The sequence below is a fragment of the Sciurus carolinensis genome, chromosome 10 (assembly GCF_902686445.1).
Source record: "Sciurus carolinensis chromosome 10, mSciCar1.2, whole genome shotgun sequence".
Taxonomy (NCBI): domain Eukaryota; kingdom Metazoa; phylum Chordata; class Mammalia; order Rodentia; family Sciuridae; genus Sciurus; species Sciurus carolinensis.
In genome coordinates, this window is record NC_062222.1 from 7921757 (window position 1) to 7947669 (window position 25913).

The 25913-nt window shown below is 37.3% G+C and overlaps 1 protein-coding gene across 5 annotated transcripts; it reads left to right on the forward strand.

The window, feature by feature from the left end:
• The first annotated feature begins 10 nt into the window (after nt 1-10).
• On the forward strand, nt 11-18878 carry C10H4orf33 (chromosome 10 C4orf33 homolog). 5 transcript variants are annotated; one of them, XM_047565699.1, is made up of 7 exons: nt 7144-7208; nt 7294-7481; nt 11894-11954; nt 14446-14497; nt 14606-14805; nt 16689-16843; nt 18496-18878. In XM_047565699.1, exons 1-6 carry the CDS (start codon nt 7153-7155, stop codon nt 16807-16809), a joined length of 678 nt encoding a protein of 225 aa, XP_047421655.1. In that variant the 5' UTR covers nt 7144-7152; the 3' UTR covers nt 16810-16843; nt 18496-18878. The 5 variants fall into 5 exon arrangements, with proteins under 5 accessions (XP_047421658.1, XP_047421657.1, XP_047421656.1 ...); XM_047565702.1 differs by lacking the exons at nt 7144-7208; nt 18496-18878 and adding an exon at nt 11-30 and having other exon boundaries at nt 16689-17416; XM_047565701.1 differs by lacking the exons at nt 7144-7208; nt 18496-18878 and adding an exon at nt 2452-2576 and having other exon boundaries at nt 16689-17416.
• Nucleotides 18879-25913: the final 7035 nt, after the last annotated feature.

Consider the following 25913-nt stretch of genomic DNA (forward strand, 5'->3'; position numbering starts at 1 on the left):
GGCGGGTCAGTGCGCGGGAGGTGGCGCCAGGTGGGTAGGGCATTGTGCCCATATTTTAAATTCCCTCGGCATCTACGGTTGCTGATATGCTGAGCATTTCTGGAGTGGGAAAACCCGCTGGCCAAAGGGGGTGGGCGAAAAGCATGTGGGTGCCCACCGCTGCTGGGGAACCGGGGTCGGCAGACTCCCTCACCAGGGCTACTTCGGGGTATGGACTTGGTAATCTCTGGAGTACAGTCCTGCCCCTCGTGGGTCTGTAGAGAAAAAAGACAGCTGTGGTCTGAATATTTAACTCCTTCGTGATAAGGTCTGCACTCGCAAGTACCCCAAAGATCCTGCACAGTTAGCAGTTATTTCTTCAAAGATGTTTGTTTCCTCAGGAGAGAAAATTTACATTTTGTGCAAGAAAAAAAAGAGGTAAAATTTACATTTGTGGATAGATTAGTTTCCAATTTTAAAAAATTAATTTTCTCTGAGCTTGAAACTATTTTTTACAAAAATACATAACATTGGAAGAATTATAACACTAGCAATAAAACTTAACTTGAAACAGCCCCCGGTTTTAGTGCTTCCCCCTCCCGCCCGCCCGCGGTACTGGGGATTAGAACCCAGGGCCTTGCTGCTTGCAAGGTAAGCACTCTACCGACTGAGCTATATCCCCAGACCCAGTGCTTTTTAATAGATTGTATTTTAGTGGATTGAAATAAAGTTCCACTAAACTAACATGTCATAAATGCACCTTTATTGAGTTTTTCATTTAACCGTTTGAGAAGTCTTTCCCCCTGTATTCACACTGTCATATAAACAAAATAATGTTAGCAAAATGCATCAAGACATTTTAATAATATATTCAAGTATGTCCAGTTAGGTATGTGAGGACTGTTATGGGTTTTACTCCATCTGATTATTAAGAAAATGAGATTGTTCTTTCCTCTAATGACTGTTAAATATTTATGTATAGGCACCATAGAAAGATTTAATTAGTTTGTCAGTTAAGATTGAACTTGTTCTGATTTTTAGTGGTCATGAAGTTAACACAAACACTTATTTGAAGGGAGAAGTGAACGTACAAGCTCTAACTCTTTTTTAAAGTTCAGTGACTCTTCATGAACTTCTCACTGACTGCCCAAAGACATGCTTGTAACTTCTCCTACATTTGAACCTTGTATGTTGTCATATTGTGATTTAAGGGGATATCAAGTCAGTAGTTATAAAACTACGTTGACACTCAAATTTGATAGAAATATTAGTGTGACTGCAAGCAAAGAGTTTCTTCTGGATGTAAATGAGGTGTGGTTTTTAAATAAACTGAATAATGAGACCAGAAATATTTTTGTCTACATTTGAATTGTTGGCTTATATGATTGGGGTCAAAGTGATTGCAAACCATAATTTTTTGTTTTTCTTTATATTTTGTGTGGGTACAAGACTTTTCTGCTTGAATTTTAATAGTGTTTTCAAAATAACTTTCACCATTAGTAAACAAAATTGTAATGATTCTTACTTATCCTTAAAATAACCTATGTAGTGTTTCTCCTTAAATCTTCTCCCAAGCTCTCTATCCCTTTTTCCCCAAGGTAGGAGCTTTTTCCCAAAGCTCTCAAATTCTTCCTGCAGTCTTCATCAAACTAATCCGTGATTCGTTTCCAAGCTTTATCATAAAACCTGGGACATAATAAAGTTTTTTTTTTTAATCTCGTGTTAAAGAATTCAGTGAATGTGCATGGAAAGTATCTGTGAATGTAAAAGTACCTATGAATGAAAAGAGGGAAAGAAAAGTACTTAAATGTTTATTCTTAAGGCATTATATCATGGTTAATATTAGACACTTTTCTTCATTAAAGAAAACCCTTGAAAATTACATAGATTGAAAATTAATGACAGATTTTACTCATGAATTCATTCAATCAACTGACATCTAGCACTATATGCAGACTATTATGAAAAATATGAATACAAAGTGGAAAATACAAAGCTTGACATCTAAGCAAGGTTCAAAGCTGATCACACAGTTAAAAAGTGTCTGAGCTGAGATTTGAACCCAGGAGGTACAGCTCCAATTTCACAATTATTAACCACTATGTATGTTTCCCACTAGTATAATATAATATATGGTAGCGTTTTATAATTAATACTTTTGTCTATAAGGTCGGTTAGCCTTTAACTGCAATAAATGAACGACTGCTGTACAGGTTCTCTTGTGGCCTTCACTGCTTACGGGTGATTTTCAAATGGTCGCATAGTATTTATACTGCCGAATTACCCTTCCTGCTTTTAGGAAACCGCTCAAACTTCAGCGGAACGATGAAAAGTCTGCAGACGCCGGTCCCTGGCTCTGGAACGTATTTCTTCCCTGGAAAAGCCCGGCGTCTGCGCGGGTCCTGCGAGCCCCGCCCCCAAGGCGTGCGCGCGGCGGGCGAGCCAGGCCACGCCCCCGGACCGGCCAGGTCACGCCCCGCGGGGCCGCCGCTCCAGCTGCCTGGACGCTGCGTGGCTTCCGGGTCTGGGCGCTCGCTACCCTGCCGCTCCCCGCTCGCCGGTGGGGCCTGGGTCTTCTCGCCGAGAAGTGCTGCCAGGTGCTTAGCTGTGCCGCCGCCTCGTGCTGGCACAGTTCGCCCGCTTCCCAGGCTACCTTCCTCATTTCTCCGTTTCTCATTAGTGGGCGCGGCGGGAGGGTGCAAACTGAAAAGAAAGTGGTATTGTTGAATGACTAAAGGAACTCTAGCCAAGAGAGGAATTGGGAAATATTCCTTGCAAATTGTTGATTAAGTAAGCACCTTTCCCTTAACGTCCTTGTTTTAAACTTTCTGGAATATTTTTTTTCTCCTGTGCTCTTAATGCTCCGGGGTCTTGGCGCCTTTCCTTTTCCTGACTTTACTTACAAAGGTCTTTCCGCAGTAAGGGTAAAGCGATGATTAGTGGGAGAAGTAACATTTTTACTTTTGGTGGAAGAGTAATTCGAAGAACAAAGGCTAAATGTGCGAAAGTTCAAATTAACAATGAACATTATTTTAAGAAAGTCTAAACATCCAGTATTTAAAATTACAGAGTAGGACCGTGATCACCATGACAGTACTGATTCTCGTTTATGGAAATGTTCAGTCATCATGCTACTTAAGACCTTCGGCCTTAAAGTAGACTTTAAGAATATTTTTGAATTATTTATTTTAAAATACCAATGCGTATTTATCATAGTATAAAATTCAAACAGGTTAAAAAGAAAAAAGTGATAAAGTTCAAAGTAAGCCTTCCTCCATGTCTCAAGCAGATAATTCCCTCCAGCAAATTAATCAGTGCTACCACTGGTTTCTTAATATGCTTCCTGAGAAGCACCACTAGCAGATGTGCAAATAAGCTTGCTTTTTATTAAACAACTGCACAATTTTACAACGCTCTTTTCACCTTGCAATATACTTTAGATGAACATACAGAACTGCCTCATTGATTCTGGAAACTATGTAGTATTTCATGGTATGATAGCACGATTTTTTTGTCAGCCCTCTACAGAAAGGTAAAGTTGCTTCTAATATTTTGTTATTCTACACAGAGTTACCACAAAATACTTATATTGTTGTCATTTTGATAATGCCCAGGCATTACAACTCTTAAAACTATTGAGTCAAAGGATATTTGCATTTTTATTTTGATATATAACTGATACATTGCTCTTCACAAGAGGCTGTACCAATTTTACTCCAATAGCAATGTGAATTTTGTCTGTCTTCATTAACACAGCACGTTATCACACTTTCTGATCCTTGCCAATCGAAGTGAAAATTTGCTCTTAGTTTGCATTTCTTTCATTGTTAATGACACTGAATATTTTGTGTTTTCTTTCTGTGAAAAGACTGTTCATATCTTTAATCCACTTTTCTGTTGGGATTTTATTGTTGTTTATTGATTTCTTGAAGCTCTTTATGCATTAAAAAATAGCTGTTCTTTTGAAATATGAGCCACATATTCGTTTTCCAAGACTGTCTTTTGATTTTGTTAATGGGAGGCTCCGTTTCGGTGGTGGAGGAAGGAGGCTCCTCCTTTTGTTTGATGGTGGAGAGGGAGGCTGCTGTTTTTAATTTATGTAGTCAAGTGTTTAGGTTTGGAGACATATTTTAAAAGTCTTTCTCTACCCAAAGATCTTATTTTAAAAAACTTTTTTTTGTAGTACTAGGGATTGAATTATTCTGTTTTTATATAGGTTAATATTTTATGTTTAAATCTTAAATTCATCCAAAACGTGGTTTGATGACCCTTCATCAAACTGTATCTCTGGATTGCAGAGTGAAACAGGTGAGTGGAAGTGGGGACCTGACCTGGCCTGGCCGATGGCGACATGAGAATCATCCCAAACTCCCCATAGACTTCTTCCACTTTATTTCCCCAGCACCTGTCATATATCCGAACAAAATGGGTGCTTAATAAGTGCTTAGTGAACTAATTGGAAAGGAAATTTCTGGGTATGACAGATCATCATTATTAGCCACTGTCTTGATGTGTAGTGTTAAAGGGATGAGGACGCCACTAACAACAGGTTTCTCCTGAACACAGCTTGACAGTCATGGAATTTTAGATGCAGAACCTAAAACAATATTCATTTAACAGATTGCCAGTGAGCTCCTGTTACTTATAGGCATTCTAGAGGCTGCCAGGGAGACAGTCTACAAATTAGTCAGTCATGCACAGTAAGTTCTGTGATTCAAAATGGAGCAGTGTACCCCCAATAGAGAATGACCAAAGGGGAGTGCGAGGCCAGGGTGTGTGGGGTAGTGGCAATCAAATTGTCTCTATTTAATGAGCATGTGGGCAGAGAAACTGAAAGGCAGTAGGGGTTAAGACTCAGGAATTTAGAGAATTGTCAGTTGTCTGTTTGAGTCCACATCACCTTTAGATTAGATTGTTAACTAGTAGTCAGGACTGTACTTTTCAGGTTAGTTTTAAAGTAAGTGTTATGCATACGTAGTTTGACATGAGTATTCTTTAAGCAGTAATAAATTTTAAAAAATTAATTAGTCATCCTAATAATAAACTAAACTTATTTTATCCCATTAAAGTCAAACCTATATTTTGCCCTTGGATATATCAGCCATGGTGTTACTGGTACTTGTGAAAGTCTGGTCACTATTTCTTGCATTAATTTTCAAAAAATGCTCAAAGAAACCTTAGGGGAAAAGGGAAGCAAACAAACAAATAAGACCCCAGTAGAAAGGTTTGGGGATATCATTACCTCATTCTCAGCAAGAGCATCTCTGCTTTTTTTAGTTCTTACCTTCCAAATTAAGGATCATGTTTTAAAATAATTTGAAACCCACGAAGTATACCTCACTCTTGTCTATGAGACTCACCTTGTGTACATGGAAGTGACAGGTCACTTTTAGGAGCATATAAGTGGATTTGGTTTTATTCCATTCTGACATACAGACAATTGCCTGACTTGGGATTTGGATAGGGATCCCTTTAGTACATGTAGCACTTTGGAGAATATGGTGGTGTATGAAGAATGAGTGAGTCTGCAAGAACTTGCTAGTTACTGAGCTATATTATATTTTGCAAGAATTGTCAAGGATGGTCACACTCCAAATTAGGAAAAGAGCATACTCTGTCAGCATTGTCGGTGCCAGAATCAAAGTGAATCAGCTTTTCTAACACCTTGGTTTAGTTGTATTTCTTCCTATAGGCCTCAAGAGGATACTTACTACAACCAAAATTTGGGATGGGGAGTTACACGTTTATTTTTGTAGAATATTCCCTGATGTTTCAATTGAAGAAAGTAAATTTATCTTTGAACTATTTTATTCCTTATTAACCAAGACTACATTCTGTATAAATCAGAGTCTGTTTGTAGTCTTAGTGCTCTTTGAGCTTATTTCAGTAGTGAAGAATAGGAATTACTGAACATTTTCTTCTGAAGTACTATCAGTTTTTATGAATTGTAATAGAAAAACTAAATTTTTGAGATTATTAAAATTGCTGGCAGAGATGAAAATTATCAAAACTACATACTTTTGAAAAAGGATTACAGAGATCTTAGATCCTTATGCGACACAGCTTAGATATGTGGCCTCCCACTGCTTGGCACATAGTAGAATATATATTGATGGAATTAAATTTATTCTCAATTTCATAACTTCATTACTTGATGTAAAAATAATGTGAAGCAAGGGAATGCATTAAAAGATTTCAGATAATGGAAGTTACAGTTTGGAAATATCATTAAATACTAAATCAGGATTATCTTCTGGATAAGACATAGAAACCAGTAGTAATTTGGAGAATCTACCACTTCTAAAATAAAGTTTTCGTCCTACAATGTCTTTGTCTGGGAACACATGGCTGACATTGGTTTGGATGCTGGTCATGCTAGTCATGTGATCTTGGAACAGTCTGTTTCTTCATTTGTAATGAGGATAATAACAGCTCCTCTGCAAGTTTGTAGTGAAATAATTAAATGGTACTTGTGAAAGTCTGGTCAATGGCGTAATGTTTACAAAATGACAGACTCATGATGTTCAGCAAATTAATTTTTCTGATCTAATACTATGTCCTTCCACTGGATACTTGGGAAAATAATTTAAAATGCAAAATCTGTTTGTTTCATATGTACTTAGTCTATTTCAAAGTTTAAATGACAGTATATCCTGTTCCTTTTTTTTTTTTCAGTTGTAGAGAAGTGATTAACCAAACAAGAGGTCATTTAGTAGTTGAAGTGTCAAAAATTGAAAAGCCATAAAAGATATTTATACCAGGACAAAGGAAGACAAAATTCAGCTCTACTAATCTTCAAATTGCTGGAGACTTCCCTCCCGCCACAGAAAAAGTTTTTAACCAAAAGAATAGGTGTTAATTGTACAGCTTCTATGATTTTTATCAAGTTGAGTTTTGTTATAATGATCTTGATTTTCAGAGGATACAGTAACTCAGACTTCTTTGTACTTTACAATGAAAAAAGACAAAGATTAAAATATAAATTCATGGTTTTATTGTTAAGTATATTAACAATTTCTGCAGTGATCTGAATTAGAGCTTTTGAAAATGATTCCATCACACTCTTTATGAGGAAACTAGAGCTGAACCTAGATCAAAAAATTCTTAAAGCTTTTAGGACCCTACTACCTGTTTTAGAATAGAACTTGAATCTTATGACTTGCCAAAACACAGATGGCCTTTGGACTCCGAGGACCCTGTTCTTGTCACTGTTGCCTTCCGATTATTTGGTAATGAAATTTCCATTTCATTGCTAACTAAAGGAAACTTGTATATTGTTAAAGCATTTATTTGAATGTGCTTCTTCCTTCATAGTCTCGGGATGGATTTTAAACTCGAACACACTTGGGACGGTTTTCCAGTGGAGCATGAGCCTGTGTTGGTGAGGCTGAATCCAGGTGAGGGAGGGGTGATGGTGGAAGTCAGTGCCCCGTTTTTCAACGATCCTCCAGCCCCACTTGGAGAACCAGGAAAGCCTTTCAATGGCCTGTGGGATTACGAAGGTAAGTGGAAGTACTGTGTTTTATTACGAACATAAATCTCTTTATAGTAACCTCTCACAGAACTGTTATTTTATCTTGCTGCTAGAAAGGGAGGGCAGTGCCCTGGCACGGGCACGTCCGCTGTTTCCCACCACTCTCATTCTGACTCTCTACTACCTACGTGACCTCAACTGTGTAACTACCACAGTGAAAGGCGGTAATTACAAATTTACATTTTTAGATTGCTGCCATATTTCCTTCCTTTACTTCTGTAACCTGACCTGAGAGGAGTTCAGAATTGCTGTTTTGTCTTTATCTTCAAATTACCACTGAAGCCTTATAAACCTTTATGGAAGTTTTGGAGTGTTTTACTTATTGTAGAAACGCTGTCAACTCCAACGTGAAATTTAGTTTTTACTTTATACTAGCAAGTAATCTCACATATCAAATTAAGGCTAAAAAACATGCCATGAAAATACATAATTTTAGGTTTGTTCTGTGATATCCTTGTACTTTATCTGTTTTAGTCAGCTTTTTCAACATTATGACTAAAGGCTCTGACAAGAGCAATGTAGAGAAGGAAAAGTTTATTTGATATACAGTTTCAAGATATCAGTTCATAGATGGGCAACTCCATTGCTCTGGGCCCAATGTGAGGCAGAATGTCATGGTGGAAGGGTGTGAAGGAGGAAAACAGCTCAGGACGTGATAGTTAGGAAGAGAGCTTTGCTTACCAGGGAAAAATATAAACCCAAAAGGCATGTCCCCAGTGACCACCTCCTCCAGCCACACCTGCCCACAGTTACCACCCAGTTAATCCATATAAGTGGATTAACCCACTGATTAAGGCTCTGATAACCCAGTCGTCTCACCTCTGAAAAATCTTGCGTTGTCTAACACATGAGCTTTAGGGGTTCACCTTAACACCACCCTAATCAAGGTACTGGATTAATCTTTCTGAAATGCTTAATGATGCCATTCCTATTTCTAGGATACAGTTCAAGCCATTCCTGTATGCCTTCTGCACACTCATGAATTGAGCCCCCATGTTCAACCAAAAGCTCTTAACTTCCGAAAGGTTGATGGTCTTCCTGACGAAACATATTCTCACCCCATATGGCCTCGTGCTGCTCTCTCTGCCTCTAATGCACATAGTTCCAGGTGTAATTTAGATTACCTTTCTTCAGAGATGTTTTAATGAGTCTTCTAGTCAATACTAACATCTTTCTCTCACCTTTCATATAGCATGCCTTTGTCAGTGTTAATTTGTCATATTTTTAAACATTTAGTCTTTTATTGATACAGAACTTGTACAGTAGGTTCCTCGTAGTAAACATACCAGTATGACTTCCCTTGAGACACTTATAGGCACCACGCTTAACACATCCTAATCAGCTCATCTGCTTTCTCATAAACCTGCTTCTTTTCCTAATTGTCCAATCTAAATAACACTAATAATGCCCCATATCATCAAACATGAAAATTGTGAGATCTTTCCAAGATATTCTTCTCTCTCAGTCTCCATATTAGGATTACTTACAAAGGCCGATCGGTTTTTCTGATTCATTGCCTTGCCTGCATCCCCATCATCTTTGCTGTGGGTTAGGCCTTCCTCGTCTTCTACCTTTGGTTAGGGCACAGCCTTCTAAATAGTCATTTTGCTCTTAAATCCATCCTTCCCTCAGAAGCCAGAGTGATCTATCTAAAATGAAAATTTAACCTCATCCATCAGCTAAAGTCTTCTCATGCTCCCTGTCCTCTCAAGGTGAATTTCACCTTTCTTAATATGACCTCTGTGCAACTTTCCCTGACCCAGCCCCTTATTCTTTCTGTAGCGTTACCAGTTCTTACTACATTTTGCCAAGTTTTCCTAATTGTGTGCCTTTGAGTCTATGGCTCTATCCCCCAGAATGCTGTTTCCACCATTCTTCACCCAATTTCAACTCATTTTTCAAGGTGGAGCTTATTAGCTAGCACCCCCTCTAGGAATCCTTCCCCCAATCAATCAATCAGTCTCCCTCTCTCTCTCAGCCGTATAGTAACACATATATCCCTCCATTTTTGAAAATTTTTCCAATTTAGTGTCTGAATTATGTGCTGATCAAGGTACTTGTAGAATCTGATATAGTCTTTAGTACAGAGAAGCCACAAAAGTGTTTTTGTAAGGTGATGATGGACAATAGAAGTAAGAAAGGGTCTGTCGGTAAGGGGAAGACAGTGATTTGTTTTAAGGAATTGGCTCACACAGTTGTAGAGGTCTGCAAGCCCAACATCTGCAGGGCAGGCAGGCCTAGAAACCCAGGGAGGAGGTGATGGTGCAGTTCAAATTCGAAGGCTCCCTGATGGCAGAATTCCTCTTTTAGCGGTTCATCTTTTTTATTCTATTAAGGCTTTCAGCTGGTTAAATGAGGCCCACCCACACTATAAGGGTAATCTGCTTCATTAAAAGTCTAATGATCTAAATGCTAATCTCATCTTTAAAAAATACCATCACGGAAATATCTTGAATAATGTATGACCTAATACGTGGGCACTGTTGAAATATAAAAGTAACCATTGTAGTAGACATTTTTTTTCTTTTCTTTTTTTTTTTTTTTTTTTTTTTCAGTGCTGGGATTGAACCCAGGGCAGGGCCTTGTGCATGGTAGGCAGGATCCATACCACTGAACTATAGCCTCAGTCCTCACAGTTGACATTCTAATTTAAGTAAAAGATTTAGAAAGGGACAATAATTCAATTCTCAGAATTATTAATGGAACTGTATCTTAGCTATTGTATTATAAAAATAACATGAAAAATCAGAAACTAAAATTTAAATACCTACTGATAGAGCATTAGAGGAATAAATTATAACATTCTGCAGAAAAATAATATGTGATCATTAAAAGAATATATTCATATACTGGAAAGTTTTTTATGAAAACAAGTTCTAGGTAAATATTATTCCATTTTTATTTTTTAAAAATCTAAACAAGTAAAATAGTTTGTAGAAGGACAAAAAAAGCCTGGTAGGTTTTAGACTAAAGTGGGAAAAAATACTTTGGCTTTTTACTTTATATGTGTTGCATTATTTTAATTATTTACAAGAAACATAGTATTTTCATAACTAAATAATTTTTTTTTTTTTTTTTTTTTTTTTTTAGTGGTGGTGCCAGGGATTGAACCCAGGGCCTTGTGCATGCTAGACATGCACTCTACCAACTGAGCTATATCCCCAGCCATAACTAAATAATTTTAAAAATAACACAAGTTTCCCCAAATTCCAGAAAATTGTAATAGTATTTTTAAAAGATCTCTGACCCATATTCCACAATCACAGATAAACAGTCTTTACATTTGTGTGCACATTTTACACACCTCTGGCCACAGGCACACATGCACATTTTAATTGCATGTACATTTAACAGCTACTCTGCAGTCTTCCTATCAAATATCACTGATAGTTTCCCATGCTATTGAGTCAGCTTTTTTGCTGCTGGGACTACAAGACCTTCCCAGAACAATTGTAGAGGAGGAAAAATTTGAAGGCTCGTGATTTTAGAGGTCTCAGTCCATACACAGCTGCTCCATTCCTTGGGGCTCGAGGTGAAGGAGGACATGGCGGAAGAGTGCGGTAGAAGGAATCGGCTCACATGATGATCAGAAAGCAGAGAGAGACTCTACTCATGGGATACAAAATATATACCCCAAAGGCATGCTCTCAGGGACCCACCTCCTCCAGCCACACCTACCTGCCTATAGTTCCTACTCAGTTACTCCCATCAGGAGATTAATTCACCAGTTGGTTTAAGACTTTCATGACCTAATCATTTCTCCTCTGAACCTTCTCGTATTGTTTCACACTTGAACTTCTGGGGAGTACCTAATATCTAACTCATAACACATGCCAACAAATATTTAACTGTATCTTTGATTTCAGTGGTTCCATTGTATTCCATTGCATGGGATACATGAATTTTATGATTATTTATCAGCTCTCCTATATGATAAGAGATTTATTTAGAAAAATAGAAACTAATCCTATATAAGAGGAGATAACCATTTTCATCATTTTTATTTTTCAAGTACTACTTTGATGAATAAAGCTGTACTTATGTCTTTTCCTGATTATTTCCTTAGGATAAATTCCTAGAAAGAGATAACTGGCTTAGAGTCTGTCAGTGTGACAACATTGACTTCTCTATCGTTGACAGTAGGCTTTATAAATCTTTTCAATTTATGACAATCTGCTATGGAAAAGAATTGATGATGATTTATGTCTTATGTATTTCTTATTCCAGGCAGTGTCTCGTCTGTTCTACCCCTCTTCTTACTGGGGATAGTATGATAATTTTTAAAAATGTAATTAGTTTTATATTCTAAAGGAATATGAAATTATTCATTGTTGAAGGAAAATTAATTTCCTCAATATATCTTATCTCTGTTTTCAAAAGTCGTGGAAGCATTTTTCTTGAATGATGTAACTGAACAGTATTTAGAAGTTGAACTTTGTCCGTAAGTATAAAACATTTTTTCTTAATCATTTCTACATAATTTGAACACATTATTTTTAATTTATAAATCATGTGGTTACAGTAGACTCACTAATTGAGCTAATTAGAGGCAATGTTAACTTCATTTTCTTTTATTGTCAAATACAATTCATATATTTAGAATACATTTTTAAAATATATATTCCAATGTGTTTGAATACATTATGTCAGTGTTATTTTTAATTCACTAGAATTGTTGACTTTTGTGATCAATTTGAAGAATTTTTTTTTTGCAAAATAAATTATAAAACAAAAACTCCCTCATTATTTACTCTATAAATTTGCTTTCTTATATATTAACTGTTCTAATATAGGGAAGCATATAAATATAATGAATATAATTCACAAAAATGTTTCTTTTAGGGGATTTTAAAAATAACTGTATTAAACTTTAATTTTTTATATTGTATAGTTGTGTGTTTACATATTCCTTTCTTTATTCATCAGTCATTTTTGTAGTATGTACTATGTCATTTTCGCCTGCAGTGTCATAGATTTTCCTAGACTCACAGAAAATATTAACCTTGGAGTATCTTTGTTGAAGTTTATTTCTTTGGGAAACTTCTTTACCTTGTTGATAAACTGTATTTCTTTCCTTTCTTTTTGTAGATGTGAAAAAGTAAGTATGCTCACTTGCCATCTAAGTTATAGCAGATTTTAGATTAGTATTTAATGAACAAAATATTCCCGTGTATTGCTATTATACATTTCATATGCCATTTAGACACCTCTCAGTATCAATATCCAGTAGCCTTTGTTCCTCAGTGTACTGTTCAGAGAGCTGCAGACAATTTATCTAAATGAGATTTTAGATATCTTTTTTTGTTTTCCCTCCTCTTGGTTTTTTTACTAACTCTACTGTGGAAAATCTAGCTGTTTACAGTTATTTTTTAAAGAAGTACAGTTTTATGTCTCTGTGTGTTATCCCTCAATTAACACAACAAAATCTTTTATTGAAAAATACGATGAATTCTCATGAACTGTCATGGAAGGTAAGGCAATTTCAAATACTGTGTGATTGCTTTCACCCTGTAGGTGGAAGAGTTAAGGCAAACACCATTTGTCTAGAAGTCAGTAAAGAAATTGGAACTGCCAGAACTCTCAAGTTTGATCCTTAGTTTTAATTTTATTAGATGATAATATAGTTTATTTTGATAAAGTGATGACATAACACCAAATGAGTAGTATACTTCGATTATCCTTTGTTAAGAAGCCACACAGTGGCCATTGCCTAAAAAATTAATAAATTTAAAAAAATAAAATCCTCAGAATAGTTTGGCTTCATGAACATCAGGATAGCTAATAATCAAGAATCATGGTTTTGCCTCAGGCAAATAATTCCTATAATGGCTAATTCTAGAAAAATAACATGAAGAGTATCATTGTTTTAATTTGTAAGAAATTTTATTCCTCCTAGGATATTCCTTAGGCTGTATTAAAAACAATAAAAATAATCATAGAATTTTAAATAGAAAATAACATTTTTATTCTGTTAGAATACGTAACTGAAGCCAGACGTGGTGGTGTACACCTGTGATCCCATTGACTCCAAAGGATGAGGCAGGAAGATCATGAGTTCAAAGCCAACCGCAGCAAATTGACAAGGCCCTAAGCAACTTAGTGAGACCCTGTCTCAAAAAATAAAAAGGGCTGGGGATGTGACTCACTGGTAAAGTGCCCCTGAGTTTAAGCCTCAGTATCAAAAAAAAAAAAAAAAGGAATACTTAACTAAAGAAAATCTTTCCTCACAGTCTCACAAAAGTCAATTTGTGTGGAAATGTTTGATAGTCTTCCAGAGACAATACATTTGCTTCATGTAAAATGTGAAATCTTTTTGATTCTTACTGACCTGCTAATCCCTATTATGCATTCTCATTAGAGTTTCCTTTTGAGAATATATTGTTTCTTTTTGAAAATGACTTTGTTGTTAGATTCAGACTTGGAAACTGGTCCCATTTCCCCTTAGGGCACTTCATTCTTTGAAAACTTGTCTTATTATAAACCCCACAAAATATGATATTCCTTTACTCCTTTTCCATACTTTGTGCCATCAAACCAAATGAAATATTTTATATTATTTCTTACTTAAAAGATGTAAAAAGCCATCTTAGCATGTGAAACTTTATGCATTTGTTAGCAGTTTTCTGGAAACGGAAACCAAGCATGTCATTTCTAAATAGCTGAACACACTGGCTCTTCCCTGTAATGGTCCAATATTTGTATTGCTTCTTTTCTTTATTTACAAATTTAATTATAAGCACACATATTCCAGAAATTAAAGATGGTGAGGAAAAGAGCATTTGTTTCACATGGTGTAAGCTTTCCTTTTTCTGCTTATTCTGTCTCCTGTCCTCTTGTCTTAGGTGTCATTCCCAATAAAACTTTTGCATTTAAAAAGTTAAAAAATAACATTTGTTTCTTTCAAACACTCATGGTGAACCTTAATTTTACAGCCATGGACAGCACTTAGTGCTGTTACTCTCTGGAAGAAGAAATGTGTGGAAAGTAAGTGAATAAACTTATGAAACAGAATCTTTTAAGTGTGCAAGTAATATGTGTGTGTTTAAAGTATAAGTCTAAATTTACCTTTTGTGTATCACGTTGTTTCTATAGCAAGAACTTGCTTTATCATTCAAAGTGTCCAGAGGAGAGATAAAATGGGAAGGCAGAGCTTATCTTCCTTGGAGCTATTTTCCACCAAATGTGACAAAATTTAACTCGTTTGCAATTCATGGATCAAAAGATAAAAGAAGTTTTGAAGCCCTTTACCCCATACCTCAGCATGAACTGCAGCAAGGACAAACACCAGACTTGTAAGTAGATCAGTGTAGACCTGTTCCAGCCATAGAGATTTTAGAGAATTCTTGGTAGAGCACTAGTAGCACTTCTTAGTCAACAAAGATGATGTGTACCAGCTGCTCGTGGGGTCAAGAATTCCCTGATGGTCCTCAGTAGGGACATCACGGGTTACCTTTGAACTGATGGTCTCACTGCTGTCTGGGCAGTACTTAGTTTTCTCTAGCATTATGAGAAAACTTTCATTTAGCAAGTGTTTTATCAACTGATATAGAAATATGGTTTCAAATTCATTTATGAGTCCTTTCAGAGCTAAATGGCCAGAGGAATTAGGGTTCCTGGTGTGAACAAAGGTCTAATGAATCCTTTTCCTGCTGCAAGAGAATCTGTACTTCAGTTATCTCTGTAGTTCTTCTCTCTTGGTAACCTCACCAGGATCAGGATGTCAACTATCTCTCTAGGCAACATTGCTGATGATAAAAAATGACCTCTAATTGGCAATTTACATCTGCGCTGAGAGTAATTTTGAGTGAACTGTAAATACATGATGGAGGCAGCATGACCATGATCTCCCTTCAGCAGTCATGTTCCCTGCAGGGCCCTGGAAGCTGTGCCTGCGGAGTTACTGCAGGAGATGTTGGCTCTTGTGGGGCAGCAGGCATTTAAACCGAGGTATCTTCAACACTTCTCCTTCACCTGAAGCAGTGACCTAGGGAGAACATAGCTCCTGGTCAAGCTTATGAATGCTTCCTGCCCTGCTGCAAGGACTACCCCCTCTAGGGAGGAAAGCCAGATACTGTCCTTGGGGCAAACTGATTCCTGCTTTCTGTTGCCTCTCAGTGTGCTCAGTGTGGTTCAGAGTCTGGTGCAGAAGAGCTGGTCAGAGACATCCCAGTGAGCATGATTGTAGGGTAGGCTGACCTCCCCCTGGGATGAACGGCACTGTCCTTCTCTCCGTTTGCCGCCGCCTTCCTGGCATGCTCCTAGTTCGCTCTACCTTGTCTTCACTCTACCTGGCACACTTTTGCCATTTACCTTTGCTTTTCTCCCAGTCCTGATCCTTCTTACCTAGTCTCATCTCTTTTTCTCTCATTCTTCACTGTTGTTTCCTTAACTTCTTACTCTGAGATCAATAATTTTCATTCTAAAATTGCTGGGCAGAAAGGGATGGGAATCTAGGTGCAGCTGACTCAGGGCCCACATACCAAGACGGCACATCACTCTGGCTCTTCACCAGCAAATGTCTTCCTGTGTTCAGCCTCCCAATTCCTACATCACGGGAGGCTTAATAAGTGGAAGTATGAGTGTACATTGGCGAGGGTACGGGATTTCCTACAGAGCAGAGTCCCACTGCAATAAGACTTTTCTGCCCTCATTAAGACATAAGACAAAGTTTCACAATAGTTAAATGGTTTTTCTGGAAGGAAAAGAGGAAGATGAGCACTCTCACACATTACCCTCATTAGCTTTGACAAAGAAGGGAATTAAATCCATCCTCCAACATGGAGTTGAAACTTTGTAAAACAATTGCTTCTATGACTGCTATAAATTATATCAAAGTTTGCATATCAGAACATATGCAAGATCATTTTATGATTTGTTTAAAGCTAGATGGAATGAGTTAGGTTTTAAGGGTGGATTTTTATTTCTCCCTTTGACTGTGAGGGAGCTATTTGTAGAATTGAAAGGATAGTGGTTTGAGAAATAGGTGAATGTATTCAGAGCTGAGTGTTTGATAGCTAGAATGAGAAAATTGTACATATAGAACATATCTTACCTTTGGTATTTCTTAAAATAGATTGTTGTCCTGTCACAGATTTGACAAAATAAATAGCTTTTCAGGACTACTTTTTCACAAATGCATAATTCATTTCAATTCCCATCTTTTCTTTGCTTTTAACCATCGTCTAGAATATTTCAAACCTTTCACTTTTAACACATTGCTTGGAGAAGAATGGAGACAACCAGAATCAGACCTATGGCTAATAGAGAAACCTGATGCACAGGAGTATAAGCAATAACTATTCCAGTCATTTTCCCTCTGTACCTTATAAGGTAAATCAATAAGTACAATCTAAGACACCATGGACACATTTCAACAAAAAAATATTTTCATAGTGGTCACTCTAAATGTAGTATCTCTGTGGGAAATTATATGCGATTAACAAAATAGAGAGTTTGTAGATGATTTCATCTTTAAATGAAATGTTTCTTGGAGTCATTTAGTCCAGTCATTGGGTTCTATCTTCTGCCTGTATCGCTGTCACCCCAAAATTCCTTATTCTGTCAACCAAAATCATTATTTCTCTCCCCATTTCTTTATGTTTTAGCCAGCCTGAGACTAAGAGATCTTAATTGCACATCTTTAAGCTCCAAGTAATATACAATATTTTTCTTTACTACGAATATACTATCCATTTTTGAAATTAGTAGAAAACATTGACCCATTTCAGTTGAACAGGAGATCCACATCTGTTAAGATATCACTAAGAAACATGAGTTATTTAAACAACTGTTTTTCCTGACTTGAGACTGTTTATAACTCTTCAGAAAGAAATGAAGTAGTCTTAAATTCAGGCAAGGGACTCTGCTTTCATTTACAAATAAATGACTTTTTTTTTTTTTGCACATAAAGTGTTTATTTTAAATGTTTTAAGGTAGGATAGAGTTACATTGTATTTATAAAAATTACTTATAGATTTAACAGATTTATATTGACATTTTTAAATACTATTAAATAAGATGTCAAAATGCCTTAATTTTTTTTGAAGCAGCAAACATTCCTATTACAGAATCTTAAATTTTGTGTTGTAATGTTTCAGAGTTCGAATCCTTCCAGTAGATTATATATGAGCTTCTCCATCACTCTTAGTCCTTTGTAGCATTCTGAATCGAAAGACCAGCAGTTTTCCAAAGATGAAGCTTTGGTACTTGTGGAGACCCCTGGTTACCTACCCAACAGTGTACTTTCTGCTCTTCTTTACCAACAGAAATATAATATACTCTGCTTAGAGACTACATTTTTACTAAACTGAGACAGAAAGTATATTTGCCCACCTTTTTTTGCAGACAGAAATGACTACAAAACACTAGAGGTCTCTGAGATGAGTACAGTCATGTGCTACATAGCATTTGGTCAGCAAAGACTACCAGTCCTGGTCCCATAGGATTCTCACTAAGCCAAAGACTCTCGTCTAGTGACATTATAGCCATTGTAATATTGCAGCACAACACATTACATTTGTGGTGGTGCTAGTGTCTAAAAGTGTAGCATGTGCAGTTCTGTACAGAACATAACACTTGGCAATGATTAATAAACAACTGTGTCCTGGTTTTTATGTATTTATTATACTGTGCTTTTGTCATTACTTTGAGCATATTTCTTCTACTTGTAAAAAACCAGCTTATTGTAAGATAGTATGCTGTGCTATGCCAGCAGATGCCTCAAATGGCATCTTTCAGTTGCATCCAAAGTAATCTATACCATCTAGGTTTGTGTAAGTGCACACTGTGATGCTTGTACAATAACAAAATCACCAAGGACATATCGCTGAGAACCTTTCCCTGCTATTAAGTGACACAGGATGTATATAGGATTAGGTGGGGCTTCAAGAAAGATGTTTTGATGATGAAAGATCCAGTTTCTATGAAAGCCAGCTTGGTACTCTTTGTACTTTGCCCTTTCTTTTCTTTTTCATGACTTGTAGAATTGATACTTAGCATAATGACCGTGTGATGGCGAAACCACCAAGGGATGGCCAAGTAGGAAGACAAAGGAGGCTGGGTTTCAACAGCACAGTGCAGACTTGTTAATACACGAGTACAGCTGCCTGATTTATTGTTATTGTTTGTATCTGGAGTGTTCTCCAAAAACTCCTGAGCTAAAGCAGGAGCACCCAGAGGTGAGATGACTGGACTGCGAGAGCTGTAACCTAGACGGTCCATCCTGCTTTGAATGAAGAGGCTGAGTGGTAGCTTTGGCCAGGTGGGGTGTGGCTGGAGGAGGTGGGTCACTGGAAGGATGGCCCCTTCCCCCTCCTTCCCTCTCTACTTGTGACCCCACCATGAGCTGAGCAGTGTTTCCCTGGGCACTTCCCCATGATGTTCTACCTCACCTCGACCCAGAACTGGAGCAGGCCATCTGTGGACTGAGACCTCTCAAACTGTGAGCTCCAAATAAACTTTTCCTCCTCTAAGTTGTTCTGGTCAGGTATTTTGTTCACAGTGACAAAATACTAAAAAGTTTATTTACACAGCTTTTTAAAAGAATAAATGTTTCTATTATGTTCAAGTAAATGTAATTTCTAACAAAAACATCATTCTTTTTAGTAGATGGAAAATGTAAACTGTGTTCCCCCTAAAAAAAACAAAGTGGGCTGGGGATATAACTCTGTTGGTAGAGTGTTTGCCTTGCAAGCACAAGGCCCTGGGGTCAATCCCCAATACCACAAAAAAAAAAAAAAAAAGAAAGCAAGGAACAAAGATCAGCATTATATTAGAAGTTACAGCAGTATAATGAAGGAATAAATAGGAGTAAAAGACAAATATGTGAACAAAAAATTTAAAATATTTTGAAATGTATTATTTACATTTGAAATTACTATAATTTTTAAAAAATCCAAAGGGATACACAAAAAATCTCTGGAAATAAAATGAATCTAACAAAATTGTGGGATACAAGGCCAATATATACAATAAATCAATTATATTTTAATATGAACAATTTAAAACTCAAAACTGTTTATAATGTCATCAAAAACATGAAATAACAAGGATTAAATTTAACCAAAAAGTACAAAACCTGTATAGTGAGTAAATTAGGCTCAAAATTATTAAAATTTCCCCAAATTGATCTATAGATTCAGTGCAATCCCAGTCAAAAACTTCAAAAGGCTTTTTTGGGGGTAGAAAATAATAAGCTGACTGAAAATCTGTATGGAAACACAGAGGGTCTGAAACTGCCAAAACAGTTTTGAAAAGAACTAATTTGGAGGACTTCTACCTCACCTCAAGACTTTTTGTTAAACTTTGGGAATGAAGACAGTGACACATAAACTTGGACCAATACCTGAATGACAAGAGAACCAGAGAGAGACCTGCGTACATATAGCCAACTGATTTTTGACAAAGGTGCTAATGCATTTAAAAAGGAAAAGGATAGTTTTTCAACAAATGGTGTGGGAATAACTGGGGAAAGAAGTGAGAAATTGAAACTTGCCTTCCATTTATCCATACGGATAAATTAACCTTAATGTGACTGTGAAATTAAAATGCCAGGAGAAAATCTTTATACTATGGGATAGGCAAATACATATTTTTTCAAATGGGACATACAAAGCACTACCCCCAAAAAATGATAAATTGGACTTTACCAAATTAAAAACTTCTTCTCATCGAGTGTCTCCATTATGAAAGTTAAAAAGCAAGCCATAGATTGGGAGAGAAAACATTCAAAATTCATATATCTGACAAAGGATTCTTATCCAGTATATATAAGGGACTCCTACAGTGCAGTAGTCAAAAGACAAGCCAATTAGAAGGGCAGGACTTGAACAGACAATTCAGAGGAAAACAGAAAAGACCAGTAAGTACATAGAAAGGTTCTCATCTGTTCTCATCATCAACAAAATGCAAATCAAAACCACAAGATACCACTAAATGACTAAAAAGGTACAAACAAAGGTTGAACAGCTCAAATTTAAAAAGCATTAATAAGGATGTGGAGTAATTGGAGCTCTCTACAGTTGCAGAGAGGAATATAAAATGGTAAGCTTACTTGGGAAGAGGGTTTGGTAGCTTCTAATTAAGTTAAAACATGCCTGTCTACCTGTGAAGTAGCTTCACTGTACACTGGTTGTCAACTCATTTGAGTCTCATGAGGCAAAACAACAAATAAACAGGTTATATGAAGCAGATTTATTACTTAGGCATCAAGGGACAGCAGCACCTAGGATTTGTTACAGGCAAGTACCCCCAGGCTCAAGAACGCTGCCTGGAGTTGATAGAATCTCATCTGCATGTGTCCACTTGCCCTGCAGCTACTGGACCCTGGAAATCGTCCCACTCCAACTGTGATGCGCCAGGGTCACAGAAAGTGCTGGGCTACAGTGTTGGTGACATCCTGTTTCTAGAAGGCACTGGGAAAGTGTGGTCAGTCCCTCCTTGTCTCAGAAGGTTTAATTCCCAGCAAATTCTGCAGTTATTCTTGAGAACTACGATTGAGAAAAGGGAGAGAATTGGGTTTGGTAAGGCCTTCCAAAGAAATGTCCTGCACCTTCTCAGCCATTTCTTTCTTTAGATATATATCCAAGAGAAATGAAAGTTTGCAGCAGCTTTATTCAAAATAGCAAATAAATAAATAAATAAATAAATTTTCATCCACGGGAGAATGAATAAATCAACTGTGATGTAGTTGTACAATGGATATGCTAGTCAGCTTTCTGTTACTGTGACAAATGTAAGAGGTAATTACCTCAAAAGGAGAAAAGGCTTATTTTGGCTCATGGTTTCAGAGGCTTCAGTCCATGATCACTTGATCCCTTTGCTTTTGGGCCTGTCATGGTGGGAACGTGTGGTATAGGAGGCCTGTCCACCTCGTGGCTGCCAAGAAGCAAAGAGAAAAGAAGGGGCCAAGGTGCCAATATCCTCGTTAAGGGCATGTCCCCAAGGACCTAACTTCCTTCCACTAGGCTTTACCTCCTAAGGGGTCCACCCCCCACAAGTGGTGCCACAGCTGGCGACCAAGCCTTCAGCTAGTCATTAAAAATGAAGAATTACCAAAAAAAAAAAAAAAAAAAGAATTACCGATACATGTAACAACCTAAATGAAGCTCAAAAGTCATGTAGAGCAGAATAGACCAGAATAACATCCTATATGATTTTTTATGTTAAGATCCATCATAGGATGCTGGGGTTGTGGCTCAGGGGTGGAGCATGTGCCTAGCACATGTGAGGCACTGGGTTTGATTCTTAGTACCACACCAATTTAAAAAAAATTTTAAAAAAGATCAATCATAGGCAAAACTAGCATATGGCGACTCCTGTGGATGAGGGCAGGGGATTCAGTTTGCCTGGAAAAGGAGTACAAGGAATTTTCTGGTGTGATCATGATGCTTTATATTTTAGATAATGGTTATGTAGTTGCATAAATTTGTCAACATTTCTTAGATGTATATTTAAATTCGCAATGTCTATTTGAATTATACCTTAATAAAATAAGGTAAACTGGAAATTAAATAGATTTGACTTTAAGTTTATATTGAGTTTATATTTATCCATTGAACAATTACTAGTGTTAGTTAAATGTGGCTTATCAACTCCTATTCATTTATTAAATATGTTCCTTGTCTGCAAAGAGAATTGGTGTGACATAAATGCTGACTTTTCCCAAAGGAACCTTTGAGTATCTTTCTGACCACATATCCTGGTGGCAGTGTTAGGCATCTCAGGTAAATTCAGAAGATGATTTAAAACTGATAATAGCAACTAATTTATTTGACACAGTAACAATCTGCCTGTTTGGTATAGGAAATATATATTTAAAATACTATCAGATGATTAATTCATAAATTACCAGAAGTATTTTATAATGTATATAAAGCTATCAAAAAAAAGCGTCCTAATTTTAGAAGTGAATCAGTCACTTTGAATCACAGCTTCAGATGTAAATCCTAACTGCTTATAATATTGGGAAAAGTGAAGCACAAATATAGTCATACCCATATAGAATATTGATTTTCAATATTGTGGTTTGTGAGCTTTCTAAAGCTAATCATGTATTTCTTTTATCTAAGATGTTTTTAAAACATCTGGATAAGCGATATTTTCCTTTCTCCAATACCAAGCAAGCAAAAAAAAAAATTAGATAGAATTTTTTTTGAAAGGAGCACTACATTCAACCACACAATTTTGGAAAGTTTGTCCACTAGTCAGAAACAAATAATAATGTACTACAGAAACTCGATATTTGAAAATGGGTGTTAGTAATAACTGTTTCAGATTTGTTTTTCCATTTCAGGACCATGAAAGGATAATCATTCCTTTGTTTAAAATATGCACAAATGCATTTCCTAGCAGCATTCCGAATTGTTCTCTGTAGCAGAAGCAGTCTCTTGTCACCCCCTGAATAGGTTATACAGTGTGTATTTATTCAGGTGCTTTCTTGTGCTGTTCCCTAACTCCAATAAAGTGTAAGTCACGGTCCAGAGAGAAATATGCCTTCTTATTTTTAGTTTCAAATTACTTTTTTTTTTTTTAACATTGTAATGTTTTTGCCACAGAAAAACTCATCATTCTTCCTCCTCTTCTACTGCCCCTTCTCTTTTTTTCCTCCCCTCCTCCTCCTTTGAATTTTAGGCTTTGGGGGCAACAGAGGATAATGAATCAAATTAATCTGATACTTAAGGAAAAGTAACCGTGACCAGATGGTGCAGTTGCAGTGAGCCCTTGCGCTCTGATGCCTCCAAGCCCAAGGATTGTCCCTTCTTTCCCATTTAAGTTCCCACAGTATTTTACACACTCACTACGGCGCTTTCCTGCTGCGTATTGATTGGCAGGCTCTTCGGTTACTCTTCCCATCTTCTCAGTCTTTTCCTCCAGCAACCAATTGCACACTGTGACCTGATCAGCGGTTACCAGGCTGCACAGTACACTCTTGCTTCCTGCCCCAGGGCCTCTCTGCATGGACCACCTGCAGTTCACTTAGCCACTCTCACCCATAAGCTTGCACCATGGGGCAGTGTCGGACCTAGGATGAGAACGGGCTCTATGGACACATTCTTCTCTTTTCCGTCCCTCCGGTTAACAACACTGAGGTCCCTTCACACATCTAATAACACACCTTTGCATTGTCTTTCCCTCATTTCCTGTCTTCTCTTCCCAGTCTCACTCCTGTTTGGATGGCTTAGCCAAAATTAGCATCTGTGCAAGCCATTGTCCCTGGTCTGTTTTATGGAGAGTCCAGGCTAAGTCGATGGTTACCTGAACTGACTCTTGAAAGCAGCCCATCAAGGTGGGAATCTGGAACTGTATTACAGTGGACTTGGAGGGAGGGACTCCGTTTCTGGTGGTCACGATCCTGGTAGGGCGATGCGACAGTTACTAAGACTTCCATCAGGTAGAAGACTGACTTGAGATGCCGGCGAGGTGACCATTCGGGTGAAACATCAGTGTCTACGACAGGTAGGTAGCACTTGGCATAGAGGCGGTAGTAAGAGTAAGGACTGTGGAGTTGCCTGATTTCTGAAAAATGTTTAGAAGCCTTGAAAAAAAGAAAAGGATGGCCAACTTCAGACTCAGGGTCCACTGTAAGAGACGCATGGCAGCATTTAGAGAAAACCTTGTTTCCAGCAGCGTAGGGCAGGCTGTGGGACATTGCTCCCAGGGTTCAATGGTAAAATTAGCTATTCTACCGAAGAGGATGATGGCTTAGCCTTGGCAGGTTTCCCGTGTTGAAGTGGGAGCTTTATTAGCACCCCTGAGACCTGGGGTAGGGACGTGTGTGTGAATGAGCCTGTCAGCATATCTTGAACCCCAGATTTTTGTGTGCTCTCTGCAGTAGCAGAAAAGCTCCATTACTGGTTTTTGTGGGCTTTTTGGAGGTAATTATCCTCAAATTTGAAGATGAGGGCCCTATTGATAAATAATATCCTGGTATGAGTTATTAAGTTTACTAAGATTTGCCTAGAAAGTCCACAAAAGTCACCTGAGACAGGTTTTGCACAAATAATGCTCTTCTCCTTAAATATGCCTCCAAATCCCTTCATGTCTTCAATCTGAATTCCCTGAATCAACCGAAAGCCTTCTGTTAGCAGATCTGGGGGCAGCCTTCTTAATCCCTCACTTACGCTCTAGAGAATTATCCTTTTTTTTTTTTTTTTAAAGAAGGAAATACTCTTCATTAAATATTTTTAATAATGAAAAATGTTGGAAAATGTAACCTCTTTGCTTCTTATATCCCTTTAAAGCCTGCTCTGTATGAACTGAAACTATTTTAGTAGAGTTTGGGGGAAACAGTGAATGTATAGCAATGACACACAATCTGAAATGAGGTCTGAAAAGGTCTGAAAGTAACTTAGATAACAAACAAGTTGCAAAGCCTGTGATTTTTAATCACTGATTAGATCACTGGATTAAAATCCAGAATTAAAGCCCAAGTGTGACTCACATTCTATCTCTGTAAAACAGTGAATTACAGACTTATCAACCATCAAGTTTATTTCATTATCAGAGAAAAGGTACACATCCCCAAACCCTATCAGATCTAAAACAACTTAATCAATCAAATCTGCAATATTATGAAAATTTTCCTTCCTCAGTGTTAACTACCTATTTATGAACTTCCAGTACATGGAATAGCCAGTTTATTCCCTCTTTCTGACTCAAATACTCTCTCTCCACAGTGGCCTTTAGGAATGATTTCAGCTGCAAATAATAGAACAGTGACTTAGACAAAAGGACAATCTAATTATCTGACAAAACACAAGTCCAAAGTTGCAGTTTGGATGGTACGGTGTCTCAATGATGTCATGGCAGAGAGTCTTTCTGACTTTCCACTTGGCTATTCTTAGTATGTTCATGTTTTCTTTTGTTAGTCCCAAAACAGCTGTCACAGCTCTGAGCATATCTTCACACTAAGCCTCCTAACACAAAAGACATGACCAGGCAGCAAAAAAGACTCACCTCACTATTTTTATCAAGGAGGAAAATCTTTTTCAGAAGCTGTCCTGCAGACATTTCATTAGCTCTTTTTTTTCCCTTAAACTGGTCAATGCTGCTTTTCTAGAGAATTATCTTTAAGGACAAATACTTAAAAATTTCTGGCAAATGGTTGACTGGTTAGTTGTGGGCAAGTTGTGAGGTTGGGAAGCAAGGTAGTCTGGAAAAGAGACCTGTGGGTGAACTTGAGGGAATGAGCAGAAATCATGGAAATTTTGTTTCACATAAACTCCCACTAAAGAAAAGATACTACAGAGGAAGCCCTCAACAACCAGGTGGACAAAGTGACTTAACCTCTGTCCTTGGCTACCCTAAGTTTGCACAAGTACCCATGAACAAAATAACTATGGTAACTGGGATAGAGTCTATGCATGGGCCCGATAATATATATTCCTGGTTACTGTGCTAG